This window comes from Paramisgurnus dabryanus, chromosome 1, assembly GCF_030506205.2.
Source record: "Paramisgurnus dabryanus chromosome 1, PD_genome_1.1, whole genome shotgun sequence".
In the NCBI taxonomy this organism is placed as follows: domain Eukaryota; kingdom Metazoa; phylum Chordata; class Actinopteri; order Cypriniformes; family Cobitidae; genus Paramisgurnus; species Paramisgurnus dabryanus.
The window spans coordinates 45,796,795-45,809,816 of NC_133337.1; the positions used below are offsets into that span (position 1 = coordinate 45,796,795).

The window sequence follows — 13,022 nt, forward strand, 5'->3', positions numbered from 1 at the left end:
TATCAATAGTAGAGATTGAAATATCGACACACTATCGTGGAAAAATAAATGTATCACGATAGTTAGATGTATCAATATTTTTGCACAGCCCTACTCGCCACACAGCCGGAGGAAGACGAGATGTTGTGGTTTAAAAGTGCATATTTTTATTTTTATTGCCAAAAATGACAATCGTTTTGCTAGATAAGACCCTTATGCCTCATTTGGGATCGTTTAGAGTCCTTTGAAGCTGCGTTGAAACTGCAATTTTAAACCGCATTAAAACTGTTAAGTGTTGGGGTCCAATAAAAACCCATTAAAATAAAAATAAATCCTGGAATGTTTTGCTCAAAAAACAAATTTTTTTTCTCAACATCACCATTTTGGATGACATGGTGGTGAGTAAATTATCTGTTTTTTTTTAAGAAAATGGACTAATCCTTTAAAGCAAACAGGATCTGTTTTGATTCTGAATTGACTTCAATACAGTTTTGTGGATCACAGCCCTTTGAGATTTTCACTGGGGGCGGGGTTAAGCCACAGCAATGACTCTACAACCTGATTTAATAGCTGTCAGTATGAACGTACCTTTAGACTGTGCAGGAGTAAACAGATCGCCTTTAGCTGCCAGGACATGCAGCGGCGTGTCATACATACAGACTGGGGAACGTCTTACCCACCATGCAAATTATCAGCTACCAAGAAGAAAAACGCAACATGGACGCATATTTTGTTTGCAAAGAAATTCTTGCCATAAGGTCATTTGCATGGATGAGATAATAAAGGCACTTGAAATTCAACAAAATGGATATCTAAAATAGCAAAATATTTGCTTTGCGGGGTAATCATTTGATTTTGCTTTTGATTTGATAAAAAAAAGTGTCCTTGGATTTGCCGTAAAGTTTTGTTTTTATTTCCAGAAGTTAGGGCAAACTGTCTTTCAATCTATCGATTTAAAACCATTTTATAAAAAAAGGTCAAGTTATTGCTTTAATCCAGTCCAGTGCATTAATAGTAACATATCAGCAGGTGTTAATTAAGGATTTAGTTGTTAAGATGCATTACCCATTCTTGTTTAAAAACTTCGAGTTGACCTATAGCATACTACCATGGCAGTAAATGGAAAAATAAAAAACATGGGAATGATATAAGATGTGTGTGTGTATATAAAACAAGCAAGAAGAAATAGATCAAGAGATTATATAATGCAGCACTGGCAGAAATCAAAAGTATGGTTCAGAATATGTAGTAAAAACATAATGTCAACTTCAATATTTGAACAGCTGGTTTTGAAAATTATAGTATAAAACTTGAAATATAAGTTCTTGTGGCTTTCAATTGCTTAACATTAAGGACAACTTAGGAACACACACAGCTTTCTGCTGAGCTCAGCCTTCTAATGGCATTAAAAGTACACAGCTACAGCTTTCAAATACGTCAAATTAAATGGCAAATTTTTGGTCCGATTTAGTACAAATGTGTACAGCGTCTGTCCTCAGGTGACGATTTACCATATAAATGCATGCAGGGACAATGGCGCAGTGTTTACCACTATGGTGTAACATGAACTTTATTGACCCGCTGTTCATGTCTGAGACGTTTCGCTGCAGTTTGTTTGACTGGTGGTCGCCTGCCCAGAGACGAACGTCAACATGTCTGCAGTCCAGAAGAACCAAGAGACAGTTTTTCGCCCTTCACTATCCCACTCACGCGCATTGCCCAGAATTCCAACAATCCCAAGAGTTCTTCAATGGAATTTCAGGGACCCAGAGGAGGACCGGTGAATCAGAGAGAGAGAGAGAGAGAGAGAGAGAGAGAGAGAGAGAGAGAGAGAGAGAGAGAGAGAGAGAGAGAGATCAAAATAACTTCTCTGTGTGGCCCCTCTGACCACGCTGGCAGTTTGGAAGACACTCTACACTTCCAAAGATGGCAGACCCCTCTCTTTACGGCAGCTGGGGGCGCTGCTTTAAGACTAATGCCGTCATTGCTTCGGGCCGTTCATCTTCCACTGTCTTTTTACTGACAGGTCCGTCCCACAATGACATGTCATCTTGGGCCGAGACGAATAACAGTCTGTGTTATCAAGCAAATACTCTATGTAAGGGATAATGTAGAGGCAGCCGGTAGTTATCGGGAAATAAGCCCCGACAGTGTGATCAGGACCCGACGCGAAGCAGTGTGATCAGTACCGCTTATTACACGGTTACTTGCCAAATAAGAAAAAAACTGGACATGAATATGAATTTGAAACATTTTATTGGCATTTTTGTTTTAAAGTTAACATTTTTATCCTTCCGCGAAACTTTGCACAGATGCATAAAATGATCGTAATACCTTATTAAGATCCTCTGCTTCATACTTGTCTGTCTCCATTTTTTTCTCTTTTAGCCAGTCTTTGAGAAGTTTTAATGCCCATTCTGTATTTTTTTGTGTGTTGGCTTCGTAGCTGTCATGCTCTGTTTTGTCAAGTTCAGTCTCAGTAAGCTCTCTGTGTCTTGTCGTTGTTCGTTCTTCTATCCACTGTTTAAATGTTTTGTTTTTTCCGTACATATTAAAATTATGGTGGTCCAGTGTTTGTCACAAGATGGCGCCAAACAGCTAGTAATCTGTATTGGCGCGGAGCGATTTTAATCGTACAAGTAGTACCGGCTATGCGTTATTACTTTGGAGCGGTTATTATTTGAAAAGAACGAACCTGCAAATGTCTGAACTGACTAATCAGAATCAAGCATTTCAGAGAGCCGTGTAATAAGTGCCAATAATGACTACAAAGTACAAAACATAGTATATTCTATCGATACTTAATAAGCAACCATAAGTCAGTAATTTTGGGAGGAATCGACTATTAAGTACACACACTACACTACATCTATTTTAAAACATTACTCTTAGCATTTAACAAGCCCAATAGCAGAAACACTGGTTTAACCAATGGCTTGAAGCTGGACAATCCAACCAATGAAAGACGGGAAAACTTTATTTATTGTGTGCAATTTCTTTTGACACACTACATCTCTATCAAGACTAGGGCTGGGCAAAAAAAAGATTTTTCGATTAATCGTTTTTATGTGGTCGTTTCAAAACCGATTCTCAAAGGCCATGAATCCATTTTTTTTTTCATATTTATTTCTGCAAACATCTCCACTAGATGTCACCCTTTTATTTTCCTTGCACGATGTTACCAAGGAGCGAGAGGCGAGCCTGTCATTCATTCATTCAGTGCTTAAAATGGCGTTTTTCATTATACGGACTTACTGATCAAAAGCCGTAGTACATGAAATAGCTGTGAATATTATCGGCTGTGCTATTAAGAATAGTTATTGGCCACGTATTATCAATGTATACCGGCATTTATCGGTGCACCCCTAATAAAAAAAATTCAGAGAATCGAAATCGAACAGGAAATCGATTGTGAATCGAAATCGAATCGATCCATCTGCTTCGATACCCAGCCCTAATCAAAACATGACTAGTAGTGATGCACCGATGTATCGGCCGCCGATATTTATCGACCGATTTTTGATTAATTTGAAACCATCGGCATATCGGCAATAGCATGAGAAAGGCTGATACCGATTGCTTCTTAATTAACTGCATTAAGAAATCCATTATATGTAAAAAAATGAGTTAATGTTGTTAATAAAATAAATGCTGACTAGCAAAAACCACCTTTGAAGGTTGTCATGCTGTCTTATTATATTTGTTTTAGCTTAATTTGTGCCGCTCTTATTATGTTGGTCAGTTGAATGTTATTAGATCCAATCCATGTTCAGTAAAAATAATTTGATGCAGAAATAAACTAGCTAATAGACCAACTGTATAGTATTGTATACAAGTGTTTAATATCGGTATCGGCCAGAAGTTGTCTGTTTAAATCGGTATAGGTCCAAAAAAATCCTATCGGTGCATCCCTAATGACTAGCATTTAAATAATGTTGGCAATATGTTAAAAAGTACGTTATCGAAGAAGGGGGAGAGTTTGGGAAACCTGTTCAAAAATAGTCCATTTATTTTGTGTGGTTTATTTATAATGAGTAGATAAGATTTGCATCAGTCCCTGGTCAATAATGTTTTTATTCACCTCCAAGCATAAGAAATTGGGACACATGGTGTAACCCCCGGATGTGTCCCAATTTCATGATGCATGGACCATTCGACAGAATCAGAGCAAGGCGGGAGGGAGGATTGGTGGGCGGAGTCGACAACCTGTTGAGAGTTCATCTCCACTTCGACTTTCATACAACACTGCAGCAGTCAGAATAAGTGAAATATCAAATCTTTCGCTTTTATTCAGCACTTAGCATAATTGGTTGCAAGATGATAACAGTAGAAATGCAAGCATTAGATAAACCACCACTGTTACGGGTAAATATTAAGCAGACTATACTTAAAACCAATCCATAATGTGTAGAAAAGCATGCTGAATGTTATGAGCACAATTCTTAATGTCTTCATAAACGCATTGTTTTCCTAAGAGTCAATCTGACTGGAGACCTTGCAAGATTACTTCTGCATATAAGGGAGTTTCAGACAATTGTGCACATGATACCAAATGCATTTGGATAACAACAGAAAGCAATTTACTGCCCCCTGCAGAAAAAACGTCCTTCCTCCTGCTGTAAATACTAAATCTGTTTGACACGCTCTTCGAAAGCAAAATCGAAATTAGAGATGTAAGCTGGGCTTGGTACATAGGTCGATTCTAAATAAAGTAACAATGCGAGTCTATCTAGAACATCAGTGGTACCAAATACTAACTTAATTTACCACAACAGCGTCTGACTGAGATGTCTGCTTTCTAAAGCTCACATGAGCATTTCCATGCATGCTCTATGAAGAGCGCCTGTTTTTCACGGTAAGGATCTGTAATCGTAAATGGCCAAAATCGAGGTAACAATGCAATTTTGGCGTGTGTGAAAGTAAACAGACAGAAGGGGGAAAATGCATCTCAAAACACGAGACCTGTGCATTAGGCCAAACAGACCTGTTTAGTAAACAACAACCTTGACGAGAAAGCAAAAAAACTTGCATTACAATTAAACAGAATGCACAACCGTTTCCTTAAAGCAATTCAGAAATGCATCACAAACATGCATTTCATGGGGCTCCTGAATATGGGCACATTTTGAGACCATTTTTACATTGCATTACAGTGCTAGCATTTTAACAATAAGTTCAGGGTTTCCCGCTGAAAATTTGTTAGTTAAGATGGTAGCGTTGGGCGAGTGGGCGGGGCAGAGAGCGTGACAATCAAAGGGGCAGGGCGTATGTGTCACGATGAAAATTAAAATATTTTTATTTAAAACACTCAAATAAAACTTAATTTAGAAGAAACTATGATAGAAAATGAACACATACGAGATTATTAATTAATTAAATGTTTTTAACAGATACATCTAATTGGAATAGCTGTGTGATGAAGTGAAACTAAAGGGTTAATAAACACAAACTAAAGCAGATGTTGTTGAACGTCAGGCGAACGATAAAAGATTATCATTATAAAAAACTTATTATTTCCCACTATCTTAAAAGGCGCAAAGGAAGATGTTTTTCGCCGACTGAGAATCCAAAAACGGTTACTGAGTTTTTTAAATGAGCGCATGCGTAAGAACAGCCTCCCTTCTTCACAGCTCATTTCTAGGGAACGCCTTCCAAAACTCGTGCACGAATATTTGAACACGAGTGTTTGTTTAACACCGGCATATGCTGTGTCGCGTGACTCACATCAGTGGATTCATTGTGTGAAATGATGATAATAAACAAATAAGACGTTAAAACTTTAGATCAGTCGACGCTACTCCCATTTCAACTAGCATGTAGCAGACTGGTCACTGCCTTACAACTACAGTACAAGAACAACATCAATATACTTGAATAACAGTACAACAATAATTATTCCACAAAGAAAGAATAATCACTGTTACCTGTCGGGAAGAATTTTGCGAACTGCGCGTCTGTCTTGACACCTCTCTGTTCCTTCATTGCTCTCCAGTGTTGAAATGTTTCTCCAATAACGACTCTGGTTACATTGTTACGTTCTTCTGACAATTTTCTCCTATTGCCAGCGGCTTAAAAAAGTCTTTCTTTTGCGTCCTCCTTCGAGTTTCTTCTCTACCGTGGTGCAAATTCGAGGAGGAAAGCAGGATCGACAATGAAAACAAAACGAAACTTAAGACGGTAGGGGTGTGCATTGGCACTGCCCTCACAATTCAATTACGATTCACCAGGTAACGATTCGATTCAATTCGATTCTACGATGCATTGCGATGCATCAGAATTCTACTGTACACAACAAGGCAAATTTTTGATAAGTCAAGAAGTAAACTCAAGTGCAACTATTCTCAACAAAAACGAAAGCTGACCAGGGCTCGCAAAATTTTAAAATCCCTGGTAGCCCTTCGGGCAGACACTCTTTAATTTTTGGTAGCCCGAAATGAATATAAGTAGCCAGAATAAAAAATACTCTGTTTAATGTAGAATATTGATAAATCCTGGATTTCCATGTAAGCCAAATATTCCTGCCCATCCCAGCTAACAATTTGGTTCCCAAAACGTTCCCCTATTTTCCAAGGTTTTTGGTTAGCCAGGAATGTTTTCTTTAAGAAAATAAACATTCCCCTAATGTTATTTTTAGGTTATTTTAACGATCCCCTAACGTTATAATAATTTAATTGTTATATTACTGAAATATTATATGAATGTATTATAACACAGGTTATTTTTTATAAAAAATACCTCAACACATCACACATTTTATTTAGATAACATGGCATTTTATCAAATATATAAACAACCAGTGACTTTAACACAATATAGAAGAGTTAAAGCAGATATTTATTAAAAAGGAATAAACATAATTCCCTTTATGTTCCCCTAATGTTAGACTCTGAGGTAAAACGAAATGACAAACACACATTCCATTTGCTTTAGGTAAACATATCTTACCACTGCTGTTTAGTCACCTATCAGCTTGTAACATCATACTCTCAATAGCCTAGACGTAAATCACTCAAACATATTTTCCTTCTCACATATTTAAGTTACTAACTGAAGAAAGAAAAAAAATACGATAAAACAATGTTAGTCTATGAGGTAAAAATGAAATGACGTTATTTTATTAAATGACTTGAGTTCGCGCAAGCAGGTGCTCGTGAAGAATCTAGCCGGTAGAAGCGCGTCCAGAGGGTCGCGCGCATATATCAGACATGCACATTAGAGGATGAGTTTATTTATGCTTTCACTTCATTTCCTGACAGTTTCACTTGGTACGTGAGGATAATGACTGACAAGAGGACACCGAAATACATACACTATAATTACCTAACTAAATCTGAGACAAAGCAAAAACATTAAAATATTATTTCCTCCCCAAGATAGCCCGACGGGCAGGGTGGAGATACATTTTGGTACCCCGACAGGAATTCACAATTGAAACGAGACGTTGGGCTAGCGATTTTGCGAGCCCTGCCCCAGATGAGAATTTTACACACAGCGTAAGTCTTGTTCCCCATTAACTTCATAGAATCCGAAATGTGCCCATATGTCCACTTTCCATGGAAAAGGGTGCGTTTTTATTTACCCGTCTATCACGGTCATCTCCAGAAAATAAACAGTGACATAATCGATTATGGCATTTGCTGCATCGATGCTGAATCGTGCATGTGCGCATTGCGATGCATTGCCGAATCGATTATTGTTGACACCCCTATAAGACGGAGTTTCATGCGCTATGCGCATGCATCGCCTGTGTTTAGTTACTGGAGAGCGCACGTCTCTCACAAGAATCGTAATGGCAGTGATTGACAAGCCAGAGGGCCAATCGCTTATGCGATGACCGCATGATGAATTGGCTGATGTTTTAAGGCCCTATCTTGTGCACAGATGACGTATATTAATAATATTACTTTCAGTGCAGCTAATAAATAGTCTTTTATCATTTAGTAAAGACAGTTTCAAGTAATATTGCAAAAATGTATAAAACAAACATCCTCTTTTGCACCTTTAAAGGAGTGCAACAACTGTAGCATGTAAATAATGCACCTAAATAACATGATCAAGAGCGCTCCACAATTATATCTAATCAACAGGCACGTGAAACCTAGCTAGCAGGTTGCTCAAACAACAAAATCACCAGCTAACTTACTTTAAATTTGCAAGAACTAATACAGTAACAGGCTTAAATAACCCCAAAACATAAGTCCACTTACAGTTCTCACGGACACGCGTTTTATCAACTGGCTATCCTCCAGACATGACGGACCACGTCTTTTTCGGCCGTTGGGTGATTCTGATGAAATTAGACTTATGAGGTGTCATGAAACATTTTGATAAAAAATGTAAATGCAAAGAAAGGGTATCAAAATAAGAAGCATACCGTTATAAACATCTCTTCACGTACTCTTTTGCACAAGATTTCAAATGACATCTTATAAACCAATTTTGTTGTTTTTCCACATTTAAGGGGAGAATTTTCACTACCGCAACGTGTCCATGACTAGATTTGGGTTCTTTGACATGGACATAATTTTGATAAAAAAAATCAAAAAGATAAAAAGCTTCAGTGCATGTTATACTGTAAACATTTACAGTAAAGAAATGTGTGTTATTTGGTAATCATTGGTAAATGTAGAGACAATAATAAGGAATATAAATGTGTCAAAGACAAATTTTCTCATTCTCCGCAACAATTTTCAATCATTGTTTAAGCCCTCAAGGAACTAACTTTTTCAAAAATAATATTGGAAGGGACATAAATGACTGACACTCAAGATGGCTACCAGGTAAGCAGTTCTAATTTTTTCTCTCCAGATAAAAGTTGACATTTTGTTTGTCATAGTACTTAGACAACTTTTAGTTCTCATTACCGAAACATGAGTTTGTAAATGCATATATTTAATGTAATGTTGCGGTAATGGTAATTTTTGAAAATGATAATCTAAAAAATGTAAATAATTCTTTAGGAAATATATTTGCTAAATCCTCTAAAAATAATGGTTATAGTAAGTTCAGACCTTAATCTTATATGTGCAAAAAATCGGCTTCAAGGGCTTTTTAAAAATCTGATGCTGGACACCTTCTAAATCTGGATTTCGTGAGAATCACCCAAATGCATCACAAACATGCATTTCATGATCAGGCTCCTGAATACGGGCGCATTTAGAAACCATTTTTACTCAGTTCTAGCATTTTAACAAAGAGTTGTTCATGTACGACATGCAAATTTGGATTAGCATCATCATTAAAATCATGATGCATTGCATTCTCCAGTCCTAACATGCAATGCCTTCACATCCCATCAAACAGCATGTATGTCTATTGCGGACATTGCATCATCATGTCGAAAGTTTATAATTTGCATGCGTTTTCAAGTTTTGACAGTTTAAACTTTCATTTCACCTCCAGCTAATCCTGTCCACAAACACCCGTCGCGCACACAGACACCTAAGCCTGTCATTCAGCACGAATACAGAGCAAACATCTCTTTGCTGTACTTCATAAGAATCAGTGTACATTTAACGATGACAATATCAAAGACAGAAGAATCACAGCTTGAAGAATCGGAACTTGGTATCGGCTGTGGGAATTTGTGCAAATTTTTTTCATGTGTAAAGACACACGTGTCTACAAGGTGTGAACCAAATGGCCTATACATTCAAATGATCAATATGCAGGATAGACTTGCCCTCGTCTTTTGTACGGTCTCCAGAAGGCTGATCAAATCAGCCGCAAATATCCTGATAGGAGCATCCCAAATACTTATAAATGAAATTGCATTTCATTTTTTTGGTGTCGACACTAGTACAAAGAATCTCAAAAATTGCACTGGCATTGGTTTTGCTAGCTGAAATTGCTGTTATGACAACCCTAATCCCAAAAAACTAACGCCTGTCTTTTGTGGAAAAGTGATACTGTTGGTAATACTATGGTAAGAGACACCCTGGCTGTCTTTGAGGAAAAAAACCTCTAAATGTAGTCAATTATTCAGAAGTCTGCAATAAGATAGATCAATGTCAGAATGCAGTTCCTGCGACCAAGCAAAGCTCATGTCCCACAGAAGACAAAGAGATAGAGAGAGAAACGGAAAATAAAAAGACAGTAGACGCGGGCCTCCCTAAGAGCCAATAGAGTCATCAGAATAGTCACACCCAAACAATTCAATAGCCGGACACTCCCATGCTTGTCAGCTCTGTGCCCCATTAAACACAGGTTAGTCGCATATGAAAATGCATGCATTGCTTTTACTAGCCACAGAGACTAAGGTGCACGCCTGTTAACCTGTAGTCTGGCATTTGCATGCAAGCATCCAGTATGGATCCAATGCCCTGATTTGCAGCATTCAAGCATATGCATGCACTAACATGAACGAGGAGGCATGCTCGTCCTATTCATCATGCATGCAGCCAAAAGGTGAAAGGTCAGATGCACGAAGCTTAAAACAATTCTACTGCTATTGCATCAAAAAACACAGCAAGGCTGAATGGTCACGAACAATTGAGCCATCCGCACGGGGGATTTAGCATCTCTGCGACCGAAGCTTACGGCTCCTATTTGCATGACAAACGTAACAATTGCGTGTGGCAGCAGCACGCTGCAAAACAGCAGGGCCGGCTGCAGGGGGAAAGGCATGGCATGTGTGCACCGCTGGGTCAAGAGGGGGGCACACTATGTAACTCGGCCCATTCTCAGCAGTAGTGCAAACTCAGTAAATCAGCGGCTAATATGCACAAGATAGACCCCGACTGACAGAGGGGGGGCTGTATTTCCAAGAGATCACTTCCAGGCCAGGAAAACAGTTGCCAAGGCTTAAACATCTACTTGCATTTCCTCACGGTACACACTGTACTCAAAACAGTCCTGCAGTCGCACTTTCACTTGGCATAAAGAGCTTTGCACATTCAAGATACTTTCACAGTGAAAATACATTTGTGCTTTCGAATGATGACAAAAAATGCATGAAATTAAGTAACTTAAACCTAAAATAACAGGTATATGCATGAAATATAATGCATGCAGAATTGCATGCCTTAAAGGAGGAGGGTAATGCATCATTTTGAGCTTACATTACTGTTTAAACAATCATGCAATAAAAAGCAGCCAAACTGCAACAAGAGGAGGTTCTTCTTAACGTCTTCTTCACAATCCACTACCTAGAACTTCCCTCCCTGCACAGGTAAAGCTGTGTTTGTTTGCACCACAGAGGGGTGGGTTCACAGGGATTTAGTTCATCAGGTGTGTCACTGTTGCACAACAACGCCATTACTGCTTATTCAACGATAAAAAAAAAAATCACCTCATTATGGTGTCAGACATTCTTGAACCACGCCTACTAATGCACGATTCCTTGTGTGTTTCGAATTAAAACATTCTTGCATTGCAACCAGGGATCAGGCACCGGCCCTGCAAAATCAGGTCCAACAGCTGACCTTTACATTGATTCGGACTCATGCATGCATGCAAGCCAGTTTGGCCAAAGGTGTGAGAAACTTAACATGCAGGCTCTATACAGTGCTCCTATGTAAACCAGTGTAGCTATGAAGTCTAATTCCAGCATTGCTTCTTTAAAAGGTACTAAACAGGTTAGCAGTAATCTTGCATGCACAGGGTGTGGGGCAAGCACCAGCTGTCTTTTGCAGCTTTTGGCTTGAGATTGCATGGATCTTCATTGTGCATGGAGACTTGCACATATGAACCCCGTGTGCAGCGGCAGACGCTCGCAACAAAACTATATTTAGCTCTTTATTTTTGCAGCGTCCACCTATGCATTACTGCTGGAACAAAGCTTGCTTGCATGACAGAGCATCCCAATTATTTTCCATTACGCCCATCGGCGGGGACGAAACGGGCAACTCATAAAAATCGTCTTAAGTTCGTCGTCGTCGTCTTTTTCAGTGCGCAACCTGGTTGTCAGGTCCCAGTTTACCTATCTGCAGCCGTCGGCCAAAGTTTAGCGTTATTGAATGCACCTCGCGTGCAACGACGTCAGAAGTCCCGCACGCGAGTTTAAATCGTCGGATCGCGACCGAAACCCGCGTGACGTCACAATCGAACCCCTTTCCCCACAGAAAATCGCCTTGCGCGCGCGTTATTAAGTGGGGCGCGGGCGACGCTGCCGTTGCACAATCGCTCGCATTGCTGGCTAGGCAGTTCCTCAACGCGGAAAGAAGGCGTATCTTTTTAATAATCCTGGCAGAACGAGAATGCAAATAGCGAGTAAGGGGTGATTCGCCTCCCCAGAAACTCTGCAAAAACGGGCAGTTGATTAAAACAGGAAATGCAAGTGACCCTCGCGAGCCATCAAACTTTTAAGATGCATCGTGCACTTTGCATGCCGTGCAACGCTGGCTGCATTTCCGAGGTTTTGCACGGATCAAATAAAAAGTACTTACCTCCTGGTTTTGGCACAGACATCTCCCCTTTTGGATTGGGGGAAGGGGAAGCACAAAAGACTTTGCCTTCCTTGTCGCTCCCTCCCTCCATCTATCCCTCGCGGCGAGGCTTCGAGCGGGCTTGCTTTGCAACAAAGGTGCAAAATACAAGCCCCGATCTTCATGCACTAGGACGCTTTGGCCGTCGGGTGAGCTCTTCTCCGTGCAAACGACTGAATTTCAATTGCACGCTTCGCAAAGCGCGACTGGGAGATTTCTGCAAGCGCTCTGCAAAAGAAACCTCGGCAGGCACTTTACATCATGGGCCAAGGCTAGCAGCTGAGAGCTCCTAACTTGGATCGGCGCGAGCCCCTGCTAACACGCGTTCTTCCTGCCTGGCGCAAGGGATCATGGGTTTGGTAGTTTCACGTAAATGGTGCGCGTCGGTAAAACAGGAGGAGCCGTTGTGCTCATACAGGCAACAAAAGTGTGTATGGTAGGTAGGTTGTGTAAGGGATGTTAACTAATTTACTTACAGTACTTCATTACTGAAGTATTATTATTTAGTAGACTACTTGTTTGAATAGTTTATATTCAAAGTAGGCTAATGCTAAATTATAATATACTTTGAAAGTGATAGTTTACCCAAAAATGAGAATTATGTCATCATGTAACTAC

General features: G+C 39.6%; 1 protein-coding gene across 1 annotated transcript in view; it reads right to left on the reverse strand.

Annotated features, from left to right (window-relative positions):
• map2k6 (mitogen-activated protein kinase kinase 6) overlaps nucleotides 1-12,734 on the reverse strand; it is a 39,009-nt gene extending 26,275 nt beyond the window's left edge. The window contains exon 1 of the mRNA XM_065262914.2: nucleotides 12,366-12,734. Within this exon, the coding sequence (XP_065118986.1) occupies nucleotides 12,366-12,456 (91 nt within the window). The 5' untranslated portion in view covers nucleotides 12,457-12,734. The remainder of the gene's footprint in view (nucleotides 1-12,365) is intronic.
• Nucleotides 12,735-13,022: the final 288 nt, after the last annotated feature.